Here is a 24598-nt window from a genome sequence, read left to right as displayed (position 1 = left end):
AATAAAAATAAATTAAAAAAATAAAAAAAAAAATAAATAAATAAATAAATAAATGACTCAAATAAAATGTATTTATATTTAAGAGTCAGTAGGTGGGGACCAGCAGTTGGCATAAAGGCTATGTCGCTGGACTCCCACATAATTGACTACAGTTCAAGTCCTGGACGTGTTCGCTTCAACTCATGCTGGGTGCGTGTGCGTGCGTGCCCAAGATCCCGAGAGGAGAATGGAGGAGAAGGGATTGCGGTGTGGCCATCCCCGTGGGGGGTGATTTCTCGCTTTCTGTCTCGCTCTGTCTCTCTGGCGAGTGCACGCGCCCTATAGCAAAAAAAAACAAACCTCAACAACAACAACAAAAATGTTAGTAAGTTGTTGGGAAAGTCAGGGTGCATTTTGTGTAGAAAAACAGAAGAACACACCCTGGCTTTCCCAAGTATTCTCTCTGCACAAATATCTCAAGAACAGTTTTACACTCTGAACCGTTATGTATAACAGCAAACATACTACGCTGTCTTTTCTTCCAGTCTATTACTCCAAAGCGACTCCTCACATCGATAACCACAGTAAGTATAATTGTTAAGAAACTGAGCTTCTTTGAAAAAAATCTTCATCTTATGTATATGATTGTAAATTGATTAACCACTTCTAAACCCTTAGCACTGCAAAGTTAAAAAATATGCTAGTGAGGAAACATTTTCTGACACGTACATATGAGAAATGTTTTCTAAAATATGGTAAAGAACTTTAATATTAAATGTGTTTATTAAATGAAGTGTTTAACTTATGTTTCTTTTTCTTTAGAAAAGCACCCTTCATTCTTCAGGTGAGTACATCTTGAATTACTTGAAACTTTATGATAAGGGCTATGGGCTAATCTCTGACTGCACTCGTATGCAGTATACTCATGCTCAGAAAGCCCATTTTGTTTACTGTAACATGTAAAGTAGTAACTTTAGAATAGGGGAAAGAACCAGCAATTGCATATGTATGTGTACACACACCCACACACACACACACGCACGCACACACACACACACACACACACACACATAAAATCTGACTTGGCCTATGACTGTTCACCCTGGTCGGGGTGATGTTTGCTGTATGGTGCTCGGTCATCTGCAGTGTCACTGGCCAGAACACAGTGTGGTTGTGCTTTGGTCAGGCGTCACCACAGGCTGCCAGCCATGCCCTCACTCAGGCACAGTGTCGGTAACGCGTGGACCAAGCCACTTGGCAACCACAGCAGGTGGCAGGGCCCTTCCCCCCAACTCCTGTTCTGTAGGCCGGCTTTGTGTTACTCCCGTTCTGGAGTTAACCTGTTTTAATACGTGTGACTGACATTTGTGTCACGCTAGAAAAGCATCGCCCAGGACCAGTAGACGGTGCAGTGGCCACGTCCCTGGGCTCCCACAGTGCTGACCTTGCTGCGAGTCTCGCTCCTGGGGGCTTCAGAATCCTGCTGGGCGCATGTGCGTGCGATCCCAGGAGGAGAATGGAGAAGAGGCTGCTGCAGGGCCGTCCCCGGGGGCTGATTTCTCTCCTTCCCTCTCACCGTCTCTGTCTGTCTCTCTGGTGAGCGCACACACGCTATGGCAAATCCTCTTAAGAAAAATAAGTGTCTTTCTACTCCGTCAGGAATCGGAACGCAGTAATAGCGGATAGACCTAGAGTGCTTTAGGTAGAGTTCCAGAAGGGAATTGGGGGGCTGGTCTCCCTTCCCTCCGCTGGGCGCAAGGCCGTCATGAGAAGGACCTGTCCCAGCTAGTCCCCGCCGTGGGCCACCGCAGCAGCTCCACCCCACTGTCAGAGTGCGTGGGGAGCGTCACCTCCGCAGGAGCGTCACTGCATTGACCTCGCCTCTCCTTGCAGTCATGGCCAGCCCGGGAGGCCTCCATGCTGTGCGCACCAGCAGCTTTGCCCTTGTTGGATCCTACACGCTGTCGTTGTCTTCAGTAGGAAGCACCAAGTTCGCGCTGGACAAGGTAACCCACCTTCATCTGTAAGAACGGCACTGCTTCTCTTAGTTTTAGGGAATTAGGTCAGTGGAAATGCCACAGTGCCTTCGATATTCAAAATCTTTGGCTGAAAAGATTGTTCTTAGAATTGCACATTTTAAATAGGTGTGAGTATACCTAAATGCTACGTTTGGTGATGTTGGAAGAATTTCGCCCTTTATCTTAATACAGTGTCAAGGAAGCATATGCTGGTTTATTCCAAGTGTTACTGTTGACTCTAGAAGTGTTACTTCCTGCACTTATTGAGTTGTCGGAAAAGTCATGATGTATTTTTCTGTTTTTCTACACACAAATGCATCATGGGGACCAGCAACCGGTGCAGTGGTTACATTGCTGGACTCCCACGTAGTCGACCACGATCCGAGTCCCAGAACAAGCGACTTAAAACTCACGCTGGGCGCGTGTGCATGCTTACACAAAATCCCGAGAGGAGAATGGAGGAGAAGGGATCACGGTGTGCCCATCCCCTCTGGGGGCAGATTTCTCGCTTCTTATCTCTCTGTCTCTCCGGTGAGCGCATGTGCTCTATAGTAAAAATCTCGTAAGAAGAATGTGTCATAACTTTTCCAACAATGCAGTCGATGTTAAATTTACAATGTTTTTATTTTTGTTTTGGCTTATGTCCTTGCCAGAGAGAGCTGAGGGGGTAGGGAAATAGACCTAGAGTGCTTTAGGTAGAGTTCCAGAAGGGAATTGGGGGGCTGGTCTCCCTTCCCTCCGCTGGGCGCAAGGCCGTCATGAGAAGGACCTGTCCCAGCTAGTCCCCGCCGTGGGCCACCGCAGCAGCTCCACCCCACTGTCAGAGTGCGTGGGGAGCGTCACCTCCGCAGGAGCGTCACTGCATTGACCTCGCCTCTCCTTGCAGTCATGGCCAGCCCGGGAGGCCTCCATGCTGTGCGCACCAGCAGCTTTGCCCTTGTTGGATCCTACACGCTGTCGTTGTCTTCAGTAGGAAGCACCAAGTTCGCGCTGGACAAGGTAACCCACCTTCATCTGTAAGAACGGCACTGCTTCTCTTAGTTTTAGGGAATTAGGTCAGTGGAAATGCCACAGTGCCTTCGATATTCAAAATCTTTGGCTGAAAAGATTGTTCTTAGAATTGCACATTTTAAATAGGTGTGAGTATACCTAAATGCTACGTTTGGTGATGTTGGAAGAATTTCGCCCTTTATCTTAATACAGTGTCAAGGAAGCATATGCTGGTTTATTCCAAGTGTTACTGTTGACTCTAGAAGTGTTACTTCCTGCACTTATTGAGTTGTCGGAAAAGTCATGATGTATTTTTCTGTTTTTCTACACACAAATGCATCATGGGGACCAGCAACCGGTGCAGTGGTTACATTGCTGGACTCCCACGTAGTCGACCACGATCCGAGTCCCAGAACAAGCGACTTAAAACTCACGCTGGGCGCGTGTGCATGCTTACACAAAATCCCGAGAGGAGAATGGAGGAGAAGGGATCACGGTGTGCCCATCCCCTCTGGGGGCAGATTTCTCGCTTCTTATCTCTCTGTCTCTCCGGTGAGCGCATGTGCTCTATAGTAAAAATCTCGTAAGAAGAATGTGTCATAACTTTTCCAACAATGCAGTCGATGTTAAATTTACAATGTTTTTATTTTTGTTTTGGCTTATGTCCTTGCTAGAGAGAGCTGAGGGGGCAGGGAAAGCACCCCCAATGGGGCACGATCACACTGCAGTCCCTTCTCCATCCGTTTTGCTAGAACTCAAGGTACACGTGCACAGGCACTGTCACGGAGCCAGGCCCAGAACTCGAGCCGCGGTTGGCCATCGAGATGTGGCACCTTTAAACAATAGGTGTGAGGCCAGCCCAAGTTTAAGTCTAAAACAGTATCTTGCCTATTTAATCAATATCTTGAAATGAACAATATTTTATGGATGTGCCATAGTTTTAACAAGATAGGGAAATACACGTTAATCTTTTAGAAAAGGACTTAGGAGTCTGAGGGTTTCCTTCTTACACTTCCTCCCAACCAGAAGCCTTCAAAATTCAGGTCTGTGTGAATCACTGGGGAGTGTCTTGTTTTTGTTCACCATAATGTGATATAACTAAACTTCTAGGTAGCTAGTAAGACCATTTTAAGGAGTGAGAGAACCAGAGGCAACTTTATCCCTGGGGTTCGCTCCTGCTGGACGATGCAGTAAGAGACTCCTGTGGCCAGAGTGTGGAGACCAGGAGGTGTAAGGGTTGGGAGCCCTGGTTTCTTTCCTTTCCTTTCTTTCTTTTAAAGAATTACTTTATTTATTTATTTTAATTTGACAAGGGAAGGACAGAGTGAGAGAGAAAGTGCGAAAGCAAGCCGCCAGGTCTAGGACTCGAACCGTAGTCGGCCACAGGGAGTCTAGCTTCCTTAGCCTCCACAGCACTGCCGACCCCGGGGAAGGCCTGGTTTCTAGTACGGGCTCGCTGAGCAGCTTACTCTCCCGCATTGCAGGCACTGCACATCCCTGGGTCGTTTCCTGGTGTAGACTAGTAGGTTAGCGTAAAGCAGGCGAGCCTCGAAATTCTATGAAACATTTTCTTTTAGCTGATGACCAGAAAGCAGTCTTTATTTGAAATTTTGATTACTGTTAATGCATAAATGTATTTTATTTAACGTGTTGATTTTAGAAAACTTATATAACCTCTGCTAGCTTAATAAATCGAGTGATTTTGGGTCCTTTTTTCTGTTTGTCTTTATCTCGTTTGTTTTAGATAAATTGTGATGTAGGCGAGCAAGAGCGACTCAGCTGCTTGTTCCAGGAAAAGGTGGCCGCGTTTCCTTCGCTTTGACACTCATGGCCCTGAGGTCCAAGCCTCCACTTTGGGTCCATGTATATTTGTTTTGCTAACCGCTCTCAAAACGTTTTGGTTGTTCGGAATAGTTAAGGACATTCTGTACATTGCTCTATCTTTAGACTTATAGGGGGCCTCTTTTTCTTTACCTATGATTTTTTAAAATCTTTCTTTGAGAGATCTGTTTTTTACATGCATGTTTGGTATTGTTTTTTTTCTCTATATTTTTTCATTTCATAATCCTTCAAAATTTTATGTTTACTTTGGTATTGATTCTCTTGTCTACCAGTTAGAATACCAAACTAGTAACTATGTTTAAAAGTAAAAATTATTCACATGTTTGATCTCCTGCATACTGAAAGACCTACTGGTGATGTTTTAAATAAAAGTAGGAAATTTTCATGGTCTCAGTTGACCAATAAATCCTGTATAGTGTGTGTGTGCATGCATACATACATTATATGCGTAGTATTGCTATATTAATGATGCTTTTTAATACTAAAATTATACTGAATATAATCATACTTTAGAAATATAATCATATACTTTAGAAAACTTTTTTAGGACCTGCAGGTAGCATGGTGATTAAGGTGCTAGACTCCCACATGGCTGACTGCAGTTCGAGTCCCGGACGCAGTGACTTGAAACTCACACCAGACGTGTGTGTGTGCATGTCCAAAATCCCAAAAGGAGAATGAAGGAGAAGAGATTGCAGTGTGGCCATTCCTCCTGTGGGGTGATTTCTCACTTTTCCCTTTCTCTGTCTCTGTCTCTGTCTCTCTCTGGCCAGCTAGTGCATGTGCCCTATGGCAAAAACTATTAAATTTTTTTTTTTTTTTACATTTTTATAAAGATCAGTTGCAAACATTGCAAATATTTTGTGGGTTTACAGAAATATTAATTAACAAAATGCCAATAGTATTTTTCATTTTATTTTAAATTCATAAATCAAGATTTGCAGGCTGGCCTGTGGCATGGTGGTTAAGGCAGCGGGATTCCCCATGGCCCACTGTGTGGTTCAAGTCCCGGCCTCAGCTGCTGGAGGAACATGCTGGGTGCACGTGCTTGTGCCCGCATCTCCACGGGAGGGAGAAACGGGGAGAGGCGTTTCAGCGTGCCCACGCCCCGTGGGGTGTTTGCTCACTTTCCCTGTCTCTCTCTGGGGTGCTCACACGTATCCTGGCAAAACTAAAAACGAAAAAAACCAAGATTTGCAATTAGATGCATCTGAGAACTATAGTCCTGTGAACTGTGCATCTTCCTCAGTTTCCACATAGGTAAGAGTCATTACTCTCTGAAATGTGACTTTTGTTGCAAACCTTCCTGTTTTAATTTCCAGAGGGTGTGTGTGCTTCCTAGAGCAGGGGAAAGTGCACGCGGACGCCTCCCGGTGGGGAGTGGGCACACTGCAGTCCCTCCTCCATCGCTCGGTCCCCCAGCGTCTGGGCTGTCATGCACATGCCAGCTTTTCAGTCTGCGGGCACGGGGCCGTAACTGAAGGCTGCTTTGTACCAGCAGATTCTCCGGGCCAAACCGTAGATTTCTGTTCACTGGCGTTGAGAGGAAGGAGCCTGAGGAACTTAAACCTGGCACAATGGACCAGAAAAAGCAGGGGTTGTAGCAGACAATGTAACGAGGCACCACGGAGGATTTTCTTTTTCTTTTTAGAGAGATTTTTGCTATAGGGTGTGTATGTGCTAGCCAGAGACAGGAAGTGATAAATCACCTCCCGGGGGGGGATGGCCATGCTGCGGCCCCTTCTCCTCCATTTTCCTCTTGGGATTTTGGGCACTCACGCGTGAACACACATCTGGCATGAGTTTAACCTGCTGGATCCAGGACTCGAACCACCATCAACCACATGGGAGTCCAGTGACGTAACCGTTACGCCATGTGCTGATCTGTTCATCTGCTGGGGAGTACTCAGGTCTTAGCTCTTGTGAACAGTGCTGCAGCGAACATTCTGAGTTCACTTGAGCCTGAGCTCACTTCTTTTGTGTAAGTATCCAGAGCTAGGATTGCTAGTTTGTATGGCAGGGTAATGTTTTCGGAACCTTCCTACTCATTTTTTGTTTTTGGAGAGATTTTTGCTATAGGGTGCGTGTGCTCGCCAGACAGACAGAGACACAGAAAGTGAGAAATCACCCCCCGGGGGATGGTCACGCCGCAATCCTTTCTCCATTCTCCTCTCGGGATCTTGGGCACGCATGCACATGTGCACAGCGTGAGTTTAAGCCACTGGATCCAGGACTCGAACCGCGGTCGACTACGTGGGAGGCCAGCGACATAGTCGTTACACTAAGTGCTGGTCCCTTTTTTTTTTTTTTTAAGAGATTTTTGCTACAGGGTGCATGTGCTTGCTGGGGAGACACAGGCAGAGAGAGAGAAATGAGAAATCACCCCCTGGGGGTGGATGGCGACTCCGCAATCCCTTTTCCATTCTCTCCTCAGGATTTTGAGCATGCACGTACATGCACCCCACTCCCCCACTCCCCGAGAGTTTAAAACCACCAGGTCCAGGACTCAAACTGTGGTCGACTACGTGGGGGTCTGCTGGTCCCCTCCTGAAATGTTTCTGTACGTGCGGGAGTGCACTTGTGCGTTTGGTTCACACCCGAGAGCCCACTGCCAAACCCGTGGACACGAAGCTGTAAAGCCCGTGTTTTCCCCTAAGCGTTTTAGCCCTCGTATCTAGGTCCTTCCTGACTCTGAGTTCATTTCTGTACGTGGTCTGGGGTAAGGCCCTGTGCCCCTTCCGTTTGGAGACTCCGTCTCCTCCGCACCATCTGTCGAGAGGGACCGCTCTGAACTTCGCGTGGTCCTGGCACTCCGGCGAGCGTCACGTGGGTGCAGACGTGGACGCAGACGTGGACGTGGCTGTCTGGGTTTACGTCTGGGCTCCGAGTCCTGTTCCTTTCGTCTCTGTCCGTCCTTACGTCAGCACCACAGTTTTGATTACTGAAGCTTTGAGTTAAGGTTTAGAATTGGGAAGTATGATTCCTCTGACTCCATTTGTCTTCTTCAAGATTATTCGGTTATTTGGGACCGCTTGCAATTCTGTATGGTTTTGGGGACCGGGGACTGGCCTTTCTGTTTCTGGAGTGTGTGTTCTTGCTGCCGAGGGGTATTGCAATGCATGAGTTCACTGTTCTATCTAGTCTCCCGTTGATGGGAACAGATAAACACGTTCTCCTAAACTGCGCTTTCTTCCGCACTGACCTGGGGCTTAGGCTCCCCTTTCCGTCAAGCTCTGCCTCGAGTGCATTGTTCTTCAGAAGCATCTGCTAAGGCACCACTGGCGTCTCAGCGTCTCGGCCATGTCCCTTACGCCCCAGCTTTAGGAAATGCTGCATTTTTAAGGTGCAGCACTTTGTTTATGACGTACACGTGTTTTATCTAGAAGACCGGCTCTCGACAATGCTTTGCAAACAATGAGCCTTCTTTCTTTGCAGGTACCCTTTTTATCCTCTTTGGAAGGCCATATTTATTTAAAGATAAAGTGTCAAGTGAATTCAAGTGTTGAAGAAAGAGGTTTTCTAGTAAGTAACATTACTTAATCTTTATTTTCTGTTTTCAGTTTGTGACATTGGTACTTGTTTCCCTAAGAACGCAAGCCTGTGAGCTGGTGGCTGGCCGCTGTGTGCCGTGTGGCCAGGCGTCTGTGCGAACGGGGGCAGGGTGTGCTGTGTGCCACGTGGCGGGCCACTGTGCTGGTGGGGGTGTGGCGGCCACGGGTGTGGCGGCCACGGGCGTCGCCCCCGACAGGGGAGTGCTCGGGTTAGTAGGAGACAGGCCCGTGCGGGAGTCCGCCCAGTACCGAAGTGGGGGGCATCGGAGCATGTGTCCGTAGGGGACGCCGGGTCTCGAGTGTAGGTGGGGAGGAAGCTGCTAGAAGCAGTAGCTTCTACACTGTTGGCCAGAGAGAAAGGAGGAAGACGGGAGGCATGCTCTGGATGGGCAAGCTCAGGGTGTGGAGGGCCCCTCCCTCGCTCCCCCTGCCCAGAGAAGAGCGGGTTGACACATGTGGAAGAGCTGAGTGTGGGTGGGCACAAGGACCGGGTGGGAGAGTGGGAGGAAGGTATGGGTAGGGAGGTGGGCCAAGGGTGTCCAAGGGCCTTTAAGGATTGGGGCTTTAGCCTGAAGCCAGGGGGTCGCGCCTCCAGGATTTTAGCACAGGAAGCATCAAGTGTGGGGTTAGGAAGGTCACCTGACGGAGGCGTGGGAGTGGCCTGGAGGACTGCCACCCTGAACACCCCTAGGAGACGGAGTTCGTCGTGAGAGAGGACTAGGGTTGGCAGCCGGGCAGAGAGCAGGGCCCTCGTGGTTTGGGTCAGGGGAGGGGAAGCAGAAGCCGGTGGCACCCAGACCCCTGCCTGGCTCAGCTCGTGGGCGGCCGGGATGCTCCTGAGACGGGGGCCTTGGGGAAGGGCAGGGGTTCTCCCAGGCTCCTTGGGTGGGCAGATTGTGTTTTCTCAGCATTTCATTGCGAAGAGCGGGCCAGCCTACGGCATGTTGGCAGAAGCGCTCAGGAGCCCACAGGCCACACAGGCGCCTACATTCACATGTAATATTCCGTCCTCCCTTCATCACGTACTGCTGTCTGGCCGTCTCCTGGCCGCCCGCTAGCCACTGCTCCATGTATCTTATCCTTTGAAAAAATCCCACGCCATGCTGTAAATGTTAGGCACTTTCTCTAAATCTTAAATGTGCATTCCCGGAATTTTGACAACTATGTTTCCCAAAGTTTATTACGATGTGGAACACTGGGGCCAGCAGACGCGTGATGGTTACAGTGCTGGATTCCGACGTGGCCGATCACAGTTGGAGTCATGGGCCTTGTGGCTTGAGAATCATGCTGGGTGAATGTGTGTGCCCAAAGTCCTCAGGAGGATGGTGAAGGAGGGATTGTTGCATGGCCACCCCCACCCACCCACTGGAAGGTGACTTCTCACTTTCCCTTTCTCTGTCTCTCTCTGGGGAGCACACACACCCTTTGGCAAAAACCTGAGGAAAAAGATGTGGAGCATTACCATTGCCCAGAAAGTACCCTCACGCCCTCTCCCGGCAATGACTACCGAACGTGGAGAGTTTCACATAATTTGAACTTCAGATGCTTTAAGGCATGTTGGGAAAATCTGGGTTTGGAGCCCAACACATTCAGCTGAGACTAAAGTTCAGGTCTGGACAGGGATGGGTGTCCGGGTCTATGCAGCGCAGGGATGGGGACGGGCGTCGGGTCTATGCAGCTCCAGGGAACCAGAACCAGGATACGGAGTATTTCATGGAGCAGGGAAGGAAGCAGCCCAAGCCGTGGCTCACAGCTCGGTCTTAGAACTTCTCTTTACATCCTCATGTAAAATGCATGGAATTATGGGGTGCCACAAGAAACCGAAAATCTAGTTGCTGGGTTTTCTCTGGGAAGCCAGACCTCGATGATAAAAGATGTCCCCAGCCAGTTCTCAGTTCCTGTCAAAGGGCGGAGAAAGGAGCCGGGTCCAAGGAGCCCACGCAGCCTGGTGACTGCAAATCTGGCCCCGGCGGGCACCCCAGTAGTAAGAGTCTTCTGTGTTTGTTTTTTTGCATCTAATTCCAGCAGGTGGCACCAGATACCTCGGAGAAGCGCTCGTGTGCGTTTCTGACCTGAAAGCAGTGTTTACCCGCTGCCCTTCCCTTCTGCCTAAATGTCACTGCAGCCTACCGTAGGCACTGCCAGCTACTTACAGGCCCTGCCACGGTGGCCAGGTCGTTTCCACATCGCATCTGACGCGTAGTTTTGAGCTGACTCTGAACTAGTGTTAGATCTTTTCAGCTTTACCGTCTTGAATCTGGTCACGCACACTCAGCAAGTCCACACCTAGAGACGTTGGAGGAGAGGGCTCGGGACCCTCCGGCAAAACGTGGGTCCCCTGCCTGGTCCGGGTGTGCTCATCTCCCCTGCACCTGCGAGCGTGAGAAGTAGGAACTGGGGTGGAAACCCTCTGAGTCCTCCTTGCCAGTGTGCAGGGGCCAGGGGAGCTGGTGTGGACTCTGGTGAGGTGCTGCTTCAGGGAGCACCCTCCGGAGCTGCGCGAGGCCTTGGGCTTGGTAGCCGCAGGTCTGACGCCACGTTATGACCCATGCTGTCGGTTACTCTCCTGGTCCTCGGTCTGCTCAGCGACGAGGGGATCTGCCGGCTCTTGGCTCGGCCGCCCAGGACGGCACAGTAGCTGGCGGTGTCCCTGTTAGAGCGCCCCTCGGCCATTGCCGCGATGCATGGGGTGATCACCACACCAGAGCTGGTGCCAGTGCACCCGCCATCTCTGACTGCTGTCTCCCCTCCATGGCTGTGAGCAGTCCTGAGAGCAGGCATGCGTGGGCAGGGGACGAGGCGGGGTCCGTGGCTGGGCGAGTGGCTGAGCTGGTTGCGTGCGGGTTCCAAATGTCGGCAGCGTTCCTGGCGAGCAAAGCCACTGTCCTCCACGGTCTCCTGCTCGGAGCCGCCTTTGGGAACATCCCGTGAGCTAGCCAATTGAGAAGTGCCCCTCCTCCTGCCACAGGGCTGGTACGAGGCTCAGCCGAGGTGACGTACAAGTGTTCTTAGAGTGGGCCTCCCCTCAAGACCAAGTGACAGGCATTGATATGATTGGCTACCCGGTAACCAGAAAGGCCGAAGCTGTGATTGGAGATGGGAAGGCCTGAGCGAGATGCGCAAGGTGCCCAGCCGACACGCATGGGGACAGCGGAGCGGGCCACCGTACCAGTCTAGGCGTGCGGGTGCACCTTGCCTTCGTGTCTGTAGCAGAGCCCAGGGGACAGGCTGTGGCCCACAGAGCCCGAGTGTTCGCTCTCGGGGTCTGTACAGAAAGAGGCCGCCAGCCTCTGGCCCGCGGTGCTGTTACCTGCTCACCTCGTCCCTTAACATAGAAGTTCCTATGGGAATATTCTAGATTAAAGGTGGGGACTTTTATTATGGGAGCTGGACCCAGCTCCTGCCGTCCTGTGTGGGAGGGTGGGGGCGAGAGCTGGACCCAGCTCCTGCCGTCCTGTGTGGGAGGGTGGGGGCGAGAGCTGGACCCAGCTCCTGCCGTCCTGTGTGGGAGGGTGGGGGCGAGAGCTGGACCCAGCTCCTGCCGTCCTGTGTGGGAGGGTGGGGGCGAGAGCTGGACCCAGCTCCTGCCGTCCTGTGTGGGAGGGTGGGGGCGAGAGCTGGACCCAGCTCCTGCCGTCCTGTGTGGGAGGGTGGGGGCGAGAGCTGGACCCAGCTCCTGCCGTCCTGTGTGGGAGGGTGGGGGCGAGAGCTGGACCCAGCTCCTGCCGTCCTGTGTGGGAGGGTGGGGGCGAGAGCTGGACCCAGCTCCTGCCGTCCTGTGTGGGAGGGTGGGGGCGAGAGCTGGACCCAGCTCCTGCCGTCCTGTGTGGGAGGGTGGGGGCGAGAGCTGGACCCAGCTCCTGCCGTCCTGTGTGGGAGGGTGGGGGCGAGAGCTGGACCCAGCTCCTGCCGTCCTGTGTGGGAGGGTGGGGGCGAGAGCTGGACCCAGCTCCTGCCGTCCTGTGTGGGAGGGTGGGGGCGAGAGCTGGACCCAGCTCCTGCCGTCCTGTGTGGGAGGGTGGGGGCGAGAGCTGGACCCAGCTCCTGCCGTCCTGTGTGGGAGGGTGGGGGCGAGAGCTGGACCCAGCTCCTGCCGTCCTGTGTGGGAGGGTGGGGGCGAGAGCTGGACCCAGCTCCTGCCGTCCTGTGTGGGAGGGTGGGGGCGAGAGCTGGACCCAGCTCCTGCCGTCCTGTGTGGGAGGGTGGGGGCGAGAGCTGGACCCAGCTCCTGCCGTCCTGTGTGGGAGGGTGGGGGCGAGAGCTGGACCCAGCTCCTGCCGTCCTGTGTGGGAGGGTGGGGGCGAGAGCTGGACCCAGCTCCTGCCGTCCTGTGTGGGAGGGTGGGGGCGAGAGCTGGACCCAGCTCCTGCCGTCCTGTGTGGGAGGGTGGGGGCGAGAGCTGGACCCAGCTCCTGCCGTCCTGTGTGGGAGGGTGGGGGCGAGAGCTGGACCCAGCTCCTGCCGTCCTGTGTGGGAGGGTGGGGGCGAGAGCTGGACCCAGCTCCTGCCGTCCTGTGTGGGAGGGTGGGGGCGAGAGCTGGACCCAGCTCCTGCCGTCCTGTGTGGGAGGGTGGGGGCGAGAGCTGGACCCAGCTCCTGCCGTCCTGTGTGGGAGGGTGGGGGCGAGAGCTGGACCCAGCTCCTGCCGTCCTGTGTGGGAGGGAGCGCCTGCTCCGGAGTCCTGCCCTCACCCCCTCCCTGCAGAGCGCAGCTTGCTTCCTGGAGTACTGGCACCCAGGCTGGGGTGTGGCTGCATTGCCCCCAGGGTGGGGGCTACCCAGCAGGGCGCGCCCCTGATGTTCCTGGCACCCGCTGAGCCCGCACTACCAGTAATGTGTAAGGAGAGATGTTCCCATCGCGGTTTACTCTCCGGCACCCAACTGCTTCTCTCCTCTAAGGAGCACTTAGTGGGGACGTCATGCTTTAACCAAGTGCACAGAAGGTAGAGGCACTGATCTGCAGTTGGTGCCTGGACACTCTTGATGCTTATCGATGGTGCTCAGCCAGCCTTCCATACGAGCAGTTAGTTTCCATTATTAAGACAAAACATTACCAAAATTATGCAGCTGGGTTTGGAGGTCTGAAAGACGCCGACACACCGCACCTCTGACTTTCCAACGGCGACTGCTCCGGCAGGAGACCCCGTCGCGTTCTAAAGCCTGTGTTCCAACTCACTTCCGCAGACCATATTTGAAGACGTTAGTGGCTTTGGTGCCTGGCATCGGAGGTGGTGTGTTCTTTCCGGAAACTGCATCTCTTACTGGACTTACCCGGACGATGAGAAGCGAAAGGTAATTCAGAGTCCTGGCAGGGGCGCGAGCCCGGCTGGCTTTCTCGTGGTGGTCCCCGTAAGTGCCCCTCTGGCCCCACCCACCAGAGCCCGCCTTGGTACTTCCCCAGCCACGAGGCAGGTTGTTCGGACCTGGCGAGGGGGTGTGGGGGTGCGGGGTATATGTGAATAGAAGGTTTGTAACCTACTCCCCATGATTTGACCACTTTCGAAATACCTACAGGCATGTGTTTTTCTTTCCTTTGTCCTGGGAATATTTCCTAATATTTTTTGCTGGCATTTTAGTTGGGAAGATCTTAAGTTCAATTGTGTATTTTATTGGCTGTATCGTGAGCGAGACAGTAAAGGGAAAGGCCACCCGCAGGGGTATTCTGATTTTGCTTTTGTGTTGAAACAGTGAAATAGGATTTTGTGCAATAGATTATGTGTTATTTTTAAGGAAGTTATTATTGCCTGGATGAGATTATTTATTATCCCAAACCTAGAAAATAGAAATAAGCAGAATTAAAAAGGCTCGTCCGTAACAGATAAAGCCCCTGCATATTCTGGTTTATACCCTTATGTGCTTTAAAACACACGTAACATAATCCATACCCGTTTGTGAATCTTCTAAACAAAAAGCAGCATGCTTCTTATAACCTGAGTTTCGTTGATGATATCTATCTTCCGCATCAAGCATCATTTTTAATAACTATGTTATAGTATAGTCATAGACGTTATTTAGAAATTTATTGGGAGAAGCATAAAATAATCATTTCACTGTTCGATCAGTCCAGCTGAAGCTCCCTGAGTACTCCTACCCTACAGACAGAGTCTTTCCTAGCACTGCTACTCCTGCCCACCTGTTCACATTTGTTACATGTGTTCTTAAGCAGGCTGTGTCACTGCAGTGCCATCACACGTGCCGCCCTGCCACTTGCCGTTCTGGGCCACTGCGGTTGGTAAAGTCAGTGCACGTTGACACGTGGGCTCCCGTCAGCTCCTCTGTCTCTGCAGTGTAGTACTCCGTTAAAGAACGTAACACAATTCATTCACTCTCCTCCTCGCGCGCACTTGGATTCTTTCCAGACGGCCGCTGTTACACAGTGCTGCTGTGCTTTAGCTTCTTATTAGCACAGTTCTTTCCTGAGTTCCAGCTAATAGCAGAGCGCGGCGTCGTAGGGGCCCGTCTTCGGCTGTTTCAGACCTTGTTAAGGCCCGCGTGCCCTCTGGCCGCCCCACTCCCAGAGCCCCTTCACGTACACTTACTTCTTCTATCAGACCTGCGCGGGTCGGGGTCGGGGTCGGGGTGCGGGTGTGGGGGTTATATTTGAATACAAATTTTGTAACCCATTCTCCATGGTTTGACCACTTTTAAAATACCTAAGGGCATATGTTTTTTCTGCCCTTTCTCCTGGAATATTTCATAATATTTTTTGTTGACATTTTAATTGGGAAGATCTTAAGCTTAGTTAGGCTAGACCATTTTATGCTTTCACCAGCAAAAAAAATTTCTACTACTCAACCCCCCACCAAACAAGTTGTTCCTGTCCTTTCTAGACGTAAGGATTTTAAGTGGTGTGCTTCACTTTAAATTCATTTGTAAGAGTAAAGGGTTGGCGTGTCGTTGACGGTGTCCATCCTGCCCATTCCTGTCCCCTTTTCCGTTTTTCACTTGGTCTCCTGAATTGTTATCTCCGCTTGGGCTGTCACCGCGTAGGAAGGGTCCAAAGCCGTTTTCTGGCCTTATCTCTCAGGGAGCGTGGAGGTCATTTACACGTGAAACCAGGCACCCAGGCTCCTTATCTAGAAGGGGAGGGTGGGGAGGTGCAGAGCGGGTGGCTCAGGATGGCTTTCTAATCATTGAGGCTGGCCAGGTCCATGTTCTCATTTTCTGCTTGAGGTTTTCCGTAAAAAAGAGTTTACTTCTCTTTAAGTTTATAGAATAGCCGGCCAGAGTTACCAGCCGATGGTTTTGGTTTCTGTTTTTATGTCAGCAGGACAGTAATAGATACTGAATATCTCTCTAAACGCAGTGTAACTGAACCGAACTTTTATAGTCGAGTTTCCCAGTTTTAGTCTGTGCCAGCTAAACTGCTCAGTGCTAAATGAATTGCATGGTCATTTATTTCCTACTAATCTTTAAAACCTCGTTTTTGAAGAATCCCATCGGAAGGATAAACCTAGCCAACTGTACCAGCCGTCACATAGAACCAGCCAACAGAGAGTTCTGTGCGCGGCGCAACACCTTTGAGTTAATCACTGTCCGGCCACAGAGAGAGGACGACCGCGAGACGCTGGTCAGCCAGTGCAGGGACACGCTGTGTGTCACCAAGTACGTACTGCCTCCTGATGTTTCTTTTTTTACAGAATTATTTATCTTATTTTTTTATTTTTATTTGACCAGAGAGAAAGAGAGAGAGGGAAAATGAGAAAGCAAGCTACCAGGTTCGGGACTCGAACCGCGGTTGGCCATGTGGGAGTCCAGCGCTCCTAACCACCACACCACCTGCTGGCCCCGGCCCCCAGATGTTCCAACCTCAGTAAGGTCTTGTCTGTCTGTTGTGTGCTCAACCACTGCAGGGCGTCTCAGAGCTGTGCCTTGGCTTTGAGGGGCAGCGTCCAGCCTGTCTCCGGGTTCACATGTGTCCCAGTGCCCTCACAGCGGGGACGTCTCCACAGCAGTTAGCTAAGAACCTGTGGGCTCTGAAGAAAGATTTCACGTGGAAGAGAAGTCAGGCATTACTCAGACTATGTAGCCCTTCCACTCCCAAACGGTCCTCGTTTAATCAGATGACTTACAAAGTCTCCCTCTGGTCTGCAGATACCAGTTAGAGAAGAACAGGATAATCTCCTGGAAGCATCACTCTTTTTGTTAACCCAGAGCTGACTGCTAAGATGCAAAATTGTATTGCTGAGTGCAAGATAGGCTTTCACTTGCATGCCCAAGTTCTGATGAGGGATGTAGGTTTGAATGTGACAAAATCTTTATGAATTAGGTCGTTGCTGGATATTGGAGGAGAGGCCTGGGCAACGCTAGGTTCATAACTTCCCGATGGAAATGCTGGAGAACCACAGCCAAGACGCACTATGCTAAGACAATGAAGTTGCCCCGGGACTAGCCTTTTTTTTTTTTTTTTCCAGTGAGATTTTTGTTCTAGGGCACATGCCCCACTAGAGAGACAGAGACAGAGAGCGAGATATCACCCCTTGGGTGATGGCCACACTGCAGTCCCTTCTCCACCATTCTCTCAGGATTTTGGACACACACCCCTGGCATGAGTTTTAAGCCATCGGGTCCGGGACTCAAACTTTGGTTGACTCCATGGGAGCCAGCGACCTAGCCATTACGCCATCTGCTGGCCCCCGGTCTGTTTAAAATAACTAGGGAGGACCCAGTCTGAAATGTCCCCATGTCGCAGGGACCTCCGGAGCCGCAGTAGTCTGGGGGAGGGCGGGCGGTGCTGACTCAGGCACTTAGCGAGCGCTGCCGTTCTCGGCCCCAGGGGGCAGTCCAAGCACAGTGCACAGAGGGCTCCTGCCCAGCCCGCCTAGCCCTGGTGGGTCGGGGCGTACTCCACTGCTCATTCAACTCTGTTAGCTGCTGGGCAAGCCTTACCAGGTGTGCCCCTGGACTTGGCCTGTGGTAGGGAGTGCTGGGCCACGCGTCCCCCCACTCCTCTACCTCACTGCGCATCACTTTTCTCGGGGCACTATCATCACGTGAATGTGCTTCTCTGGCCCAGGTACGAGAGTGGTGCAAGCCCAGGGGCTGGGCCTTCGGCTCGGCTTGGAGGCCCAAGGCTTTACTTCACTTTCCTTTCTTTTTTTCTTCCTTTTATTTCCCGCCAAGTTTTGCCATAGGGTGTGTGTGCTCCCTGGAAAAAGACAGAGAGTAAGAGGGAAAGTGAGAAGTCACCCCTCGGGCGGATGGCCATTCACAGTCCTTTCCTCCATTCTCCTTCTGGGATCTAGGCCACACACGCACATGCGCCTGCTGTGATTTTTCAAGCCACAAGTCTGACTCGAAACTGCGGTGGGCCACGTGGGAGTCCAGTGCCGTAACTACTGCACCGCCTGGCCCTTCGCATTCCCGAGCATGTGACCTAAACCTGCATTCTGCCTCCTGCTTCCTCCCAGGCCTCTGCCCTCTGAGTTCATCTAGACTTAACGCGCATCGCTGTCACCCCACCACACCAGCCACGCTTACTATCTTCCACCTCCTTACTACCAACGACTTCTCATTTCTCGCGAGCAGTATTTCCCCTTTCAGAATGGCGACTACACATTCAAGCTAGACACATGTCCTCAGGGGCAGGCCAGTGTTTTGCGGTGGAGCTTTGGATTCAGCAGCCCTAAATTTAAGTCCTAACTCAGTTCTTACCAGATGTAGCCTTGACTGGTCACTCAGCTTTGCTGGCTCCCTGAATCCTCCTAAGTGAACCTTCGTGAAGTGACGCGGAGATTAGCGAGGAGACCCTGGCGCAGTGTCGAGCCGTGGAGCGAGCTGGGCGAGTGGGCGGCACTGTGGGACACTAATGGGGGTGACGTGCTGCCTGCTCGTTCGCGCTCGCAGCCTGCTGGCACCAACGGGCAGGAACTGTAAGGACACAGGATGAGGATCGTGGAGCCTTCCAGCAGGGTCTGCTCCCGGGGGCACGGCCTGACGGGAGGCAGGGCAGTCCTCGCCCCTACCCCTGCTGCCCCATGAGCCGGCTGCTTTCCAGGGCAGAACTTAATGTGGGCCGAAGGAAGAGCTTCCTGGTGTGGGCACAGGGGGTGCGCTAGACACACGTTAGGTCTTTACGTAGATGCCATTCTACGATTGCGACATGGGACAGAAGTACAGGAGACGGCACTGAGGAGAATTCCCGGGGCAGTGAGGTGAGGCCCTGAGCCTGGATCCAGCACTGGGGGCTCGTGGGAGCACGCAGATTCAGCCTGTGGGGCCTTGTGGGAAGCAGCCACACTCAGCGGGTGTCCCATGCTCCGTGTGCAAGCCAGACTGCTTATGCAGGCAGTGCCTTCTTTGGTTGAAAATGCCGTCACTACCAAGTGGGGAACTTGACCCTGGCAGCCCCGAGAAGCGCCTCCTACGGGGCTCTCGGTTAGCACCCACTGGAAGACGGCCAAGGTGCCTCGTCTCTCAGCCTGCCATGTCTTGTCTTTACCAGTGCGTGGAGGGAGGGCGTGGGGCAGGACCCTGACCCCTGCTGGCTGTTCTCGTAGGAACTGGCTGTCCGCAGACACTAAAGAAGAGCGGGACCTCTGGATGCAAAAGCTCAATCAGGTGCTCGTGGATGTCCGCCTCTGGCAGCCTGACGCCTGCTACAAGCCCGTCGGGAAGCCTTCGCTGGGGGACACCCTGGGCCACTAGAGGTTTTCAGGGGTGACGTCGATGTCGTTCATGAGTATGGGAACGTCAGGCTTGCTGATCGTGTTTTACGCTTTAAATACCAAGGGCTGGGTGCCAATATGCACTACATATTATGCAGTATTTATGTTTTGTAGAACTTCAGCCATTTCCTTCTGTCAGTCATACCTGATTCGAGGTAAGTTCTTCACAGTTGATTTGCTAGATCTTAATTTAAAAGCCTGGCAATCTAATTAATTAGTTATTCATGACAAAAAATATTTTTAAAAGTAAGAAAGTTGGAACTGACTTCCTGGAGCTGTGGGTCGGATTTGGCCACCTTCCCTCCAGCCTCAGTAGTTTTTCCTAAGCTTATGACCATTTATCGATCATATGATTTGTAAGAAATACTGAAGGAAATTTCTGAGAGACTTTGTGGAAATATTTTTAGTAAAGGGGAGGAAGACTTTTTCAATAGCAAACATGTACTTAAAGCTTGAGGCTGCCTTCGGAAACAGAAGGGAGGGAGCTTGACAGGGAATGTCGGCGATTGCGTGGTTTCCGCTTACTCCGTTACTGTATGCAGCATGGTGCACATTTTCATCCATTCGAGCATTACGAAAGGTCTTGTTTTTGCTGTATAACTTAGAGAACCCTGAAGATACTTAGCTTATTAGTTCTTTTTGCTCCCGTAACAAGAACAAATGTAAATTGAAAAGTTTTGTGTTTTAAAAAAAAAAGTAAACTTTACCAAGCTGCTATGGACTAACACTTTGCTTGCCAAAGTTCTTGTCTTTTTTTTAAATGTCTGTGTAAAACAGTTTCTAGAAACCCATTTGGAATCATTTGAAAAACTGTTAAGTCATGATTACCTTTAAAAGCAAATTCCTATTTCTTATTATAAAATATTGTAAAGCATGGTCTTGACTTAAATACCTTGAATTTTCGAATTATTAGTTATCGATGACTTCATTTATAGACACTAAATTCTGTCGCCTCCTGTCATTTCATTTTTATTTGTTCAATTGTGTTTTTTCTTATGTATATTATAAAAATATATTTTATGATCTCTCACCTGAATAAATACTTATAAATGATGTCGAGCAGCAGTCACTTGAGCAGCGCTGTTCTAGTGTGGCGTGCCGCTCTGTCTCGGCTCTGGGCCTCGGGACCGAACCGGCAGCAGCGCGTTCCCCTTTCTGTCCCAGGCCGGGTCAGGTCACAGCGTGCTCTTAGTTGCTGTCGAATGCATAGGCGGATGGGGGACCCATTTCTGAGATACTCCCACCGGATGCAGTAATTAGATAAGCGTCTGGAGAGATGCGAAGACTGTCTGCAAATCATTTGTGACCTCCCCCTTCGGACTTTGCTTTCTCCGTGCCCATTCGGACGAGTGCTGTGTGGGAAACCTGACTCAGGTCGCTGCTCTTGCTCCACTGACTGCCACAGCCCTCTAGGTTGACGGACGATGTACTAACCTGCGAAGTTTCCTGAAAAGTAATTTCAAAGGGGTCCGGAGAAAACGCCAAGTGCCCTGCCCTCTAGTGGAGAGAATTGTTGAGCTGAAGGTAAACATGCAGGGCGCCCTCTCCCCTTTCTTTCCCCTGTCTGCCTAAATTAGGGGTTAACCTTCCCCCAGGAGATCGCTGTCAGCTCAGAAGCGCACCAACACGGCCAAAGGAACTTGCGAGTTAATTTACCGGCGTCTCAGTATCCTTGCCACTAGGACCTGTAAGAGCGTCCTCACTTCCCAGTTTTCCTCGTTCCCCTCGGAGGTGCACATTCTGCCCGTCTCTGCGATGTGGACACCCAGAGTACAGGCCAGGGAGGCAGCAGACAGAAACTGCATTCCAAGCAGAGCCGAACAGTTCAGAGCTAGGACCAGAGAAATGTCTTGATTTCCATTTTAGGCAGAAATCTGCTCCCTAATGTGGGAGGCAAGCAGGTTCCAGACAAAGGAGGTCCCACCATGCATTTTCCTCTGAACTGGACTGGCAAACCCCATCTCCAGCCCCCTGAGAGTCACAGCAGGGGGCAGGAGGGATGGGCCCCTCCCCAAGAGAGGCAGGTGTGTGGGTGGGTGTCAGCTGCTCAGGAGGACTCAGCAAACTCCTTTAACTCAGGAGAAAACCCTTTGCAAAATGTGAATTTAAATATTGTTCTATTATTTACTAGCTGACTGAATTTAAATATCGCTCTGTTTTTGCTTTCTGCTTTTTCATCACAGTTAATGAACTTTATACTCAAAAGCAAATATCTGGTGGTCACCACTAGGCACGCCCCTTCTTTACCCCTCCCCAAGTGTCGTGTGCTGTCCTTTTCACATGCACGCGTAAGGTTCTTGTATCCCACAGCTTGGCCGGTGCCTGGATCCTGTCGGTTTGCCGTTCCAGATGCAGGCGAAGGTTCTGAGCAGCTCACCAAAGCCAGGGCCTGAACCATACACATGTAGAACCTTCAGCCTGGCGGTGCCAGTGAGCTGGAGGCACTGCCTGCTGGGGGATTTGTCATTGTAGCAGGATGGACGGAAGCCCTATGCCTGTCATGTGCAGAAACATTGAGTCTTGCAAAACTGAGAATTATTTGGTCAGTTTGACTTAGTGGTTTTTAGCGTCTCAGAGGTAGGCGTTTCAGGGAGTCACTGCCCGGCGACCCGCGATGCAGCCGGTCACCTGCCACAAGGGGGTTTGCAAAGCCACCTTGCTTTCCTGCACGTTGCAGAATGGCAGCGTGGGTTGTGGGTGGCGCGTCTCCTTCCGACGTCAGGTCCTGCACCTGGGGTAAGTGACAAGGTTTAATCCTCATGACAGTTCTCCGCGTGGTGACCCACGTGTGCTTCCTTAGGTACACGTAGCCCCCTTGGCCCTGTCCCTTGTATACATCCTCTCTGCTTCGCTTTTGACACCAGTGGTGCTACGGTCTGACTGTCCCCCCACCCCAAATTTAAGTGTTGCAGTTGTCATGGGATTAAGAGGGTGAAGACTTTGGGACCAGCAGCTGGCATAGTGGTTACATTGCTGGACTCTCATGTAGTTGACCATGGTTTGAATCCCGGACCCAGTGGTTTAAAACTCACACTGGGCATGTGCGCATGTGTGCCCCAAATCCTGAGAGGCGAATGGAGGATAAGGAATTGTGGCATGGCCATCTCTCTTGAGGGGGGTGATTTCTCACTTTTTGTCTGTCTCTCCATCTCTCTGGTGAACACACGCACCCTATAGCAACACCTCTATAAAAAAAACACTTCAAAAAAAAAAAAAAAAAAAAAGAAGAGGGTGAAGACTTCAGCTGACTATGGTATTGAAGGGAGGCTCTAGGGAGAGATTAGGATTAGGGTCATTGGCTAGAGCCCCGCCATGGAAGCCTGGTGCTATACGAAGAGGGGTAAGACGGACTCATGCGTCCCTGCTCTCTGCCCGGCAGGTGCAGCAGGAGACCCTCCAGGTCGTGAGCTGGGTAAGCCCCTATTCTCACATCACCCAGACTCAGGGATTTTCTGTTCTTAGCGACAGAACTGACTAGAAAAAGTGGAAAATAGTGAAATCACCTGAACCTTTGTTGAAGTTCAGAAAGTTTATTCCAGGTAATGCTTTGCCGAGGTTCAGAAAACGTACACGTTTCCTCCACAGAGCGTAGTTAGGATACGTTTTCTCTTTGGGATTCTGCATCCTGTCTAAAGATTTCCTTCTCAGCTTTGTCTTCTGCCATTCCCCTTCCCACGCACTGTTGGGGGCATTTTTCTAAGGCTTTCTTGCGTTTCTCTGTGAATCACACGTGCCTTGTAAACAGGAGCAGGACGACGACCTTTGTTCTAGGCTGTGTTTCAAGGACATCTGTGTAGTAAACGGGCTTGGGAGGTACAGAGAGCATCTACCCCAGAGCCCAGAGCCGTGCTTGCTTCGTTGGAAGAGAGACTGCCTTTCTCAAAAGCAGAGACCAGACACCCCGCTCACTAGAACACAGCTTTGTGTCCTCCTCCTCCCACTTCCCCCTCTAGCTCTCCTGGGGTGGTAGTCCCTAAGTATCTCTCCAAGAGCTGCTTTCATTTTGAGGAATCCCTCCAGCATGCGTTTATCTGGGAATGATTTCAGTTCTCCGTCCATTTGAGGATCATCTTGCTGGGCAGAGCACTCTTGGCTGGAATTGCTCCTCTTTCAGAGTTTTAAATACGTCTTCCCATCGTTTCCTTGCCTGCACTGTTTCAGTTGAGCGATCCAATGTTGATCTAATGGAGTAACCTTTGCAAATAACTTGGCACTTCTCTCTTGCCGTTTTTAGAAGGTTGTCTTTGTTTTGGATTTTTACCGACTTGGGCGTGCTGCGCCTTGGAGAGGATCTTCCGTTCTAGCAATTAGGCCCTTCGTATCTGCTGGGCTGGCCACCCCCAGGCCTCTCCAAGTCTGGAATGTTTCCCGCTTTACAGTATAAAAGGGGACTTCTGCGCCCTTGCCTGTTGCCCTTGCCTGTCGTTTGCCCCTCCGGAACACCATTGTGCGGCTCCTCGGCTTCGGTGGTGTCTAGGGCTCCCTGCATGCTGTCCTCATTTAATGGTTGCTCTCCCGTTCTGTTCAGTTGCTTGGACTCCACCAGAGGCTTCGTCTTCAAGGCCAGAGACCCTTCTCTCCCGCATGGTCTAATCTGCTGTTGATACTGTCGGGGAGGTTTTCATTTCCTGCTTCATATTCTCTACTGGGGTCCAGCTCCCTTTAAACACCAGCCCATGGCGGGCTCCAAAATAGCTCTTCACACAATTTGTTGTTGTTGTTGTTGATGTTTCCTCAACATAAATTTGTCGAATAGCTCAGTCTACTGGTGTGAATTTGCAAGGCTGACATTTTCAGAATCTACAGAAATTCCAGGAGGAGGTCAGACTTGAGAAAAGTACCCTGGCTTGTCTGTCAATAACCTGTCACTTTCAGGATGGAAATCTCACCATTGAGCTGGAAGTGGTACGCGAATACTTGCAGTTTCCGTTTTGAGCACGAGGTGGCGCCAGTACTCCAGGGTTTTACCAAGTTCAGAAAACTTAAGAATTGGATACTTCATAGTCTTTTTTTTTTTTCTTTTTTTGAAGAGGTTTTTGCTATAGGGCACGTGTGCTCACCAGAGAGACAGAAAGCGAGAAATCACCCCCCGGGGGGATGGCCACGCCGCAATCCCTTCTTCTCCATTCTCCTCTCAGGATCTTGGGTACACATGCACACGCGCCCGGCGTGAGTTTAAACCACTGGGTCCAGGACTCGAACTGCGGTCGACTACAGGAGAGTCCAGCGTCATAGCCATCACACCAACTGCTGGTCCCGATACTTCATACTCTTAACCAGGTTAAGGTTTTTATTATTATCACAGATGTAAAGTTAAAAATGAACACGAGCTTCTTTGAGAACAATTTATGCCAAAGAATTAGGCAGTCTGAAGTGAACGGAGAGGTATTCATTTCAGGGAACTGTTTCCTACTGTATGTTTAACATACACAACTCCCCAAAACCAATTTCTACCACTTAGATATTTCAAAATGTCCCTTGGCTTGCCCTGCTGGCGTGGGCCACCTCCATAGTACGGAAGCGTGCTCCTAAGCTGCAGCCGCGCCGCCGCG

At 51.1% G+C, this 24598-nt stretch overlaps 1 protein-coding gene across 1 annotated transcript in view; it reads left to right on the top strand.

Moving 5' to 3' along the window:
- ANLN (anillin, actin binding protein) overlaps window positions 1-19064 on the top strand; it is a 54445-nt gene extending 35381 nt beyond the window's left edge. The window contains exons 17-23 of the mRNA XM_027769769.1: window positions 525-563; window positions 802-823; window positions 1873-1985; window positions 8265-8351; window positions 13564-13671; window positions 15812-15984; window positions 18879-19064. Of these exons, the coding sequence (XP_027625570.1) occupies window positions 525-563; window positions 802-823; window positions 1873-1985; window positions 8265-8351; window positions 13564-13671; window positions 15812-15984; window positions 18879-19026 (690 nt within the window). The 3' untranslated portion in view covers window positions 19027-19064. The remainder of the gene's footprint in view (window positions 1-524; window positions 564-801; window positions 824-1872; window positions 1986-8264; window positions 8352-13563; window positions 13672-15811; window positions 15985-18878) is intronic.
- The last annotated feature ends 5534 nt before the right edge of the window (window positions 19065-24598 follow it).

This window comes from Tupaia chinensis, unplaced genomic scaffold, assembly GCF_000334495.1.
Source record: "Tupaia chinensis unplaced genomic scaffold, TupChi_1.0 Scaffold000088_1, whole genome shotgun sequence".
In the NCBI taxonomy this organism is placed as follows: domain Eukaryota; kingdom Metazoa; phylum Chordata; class Mammalia; order Scandentia; family Tupaiidae; genus Tupaia; species Tupaia belangeri.
Note: the sequence above shows the minus strand (reverse complement) of the source record. Positions and strands in the feature narration are given on the sequence as shown.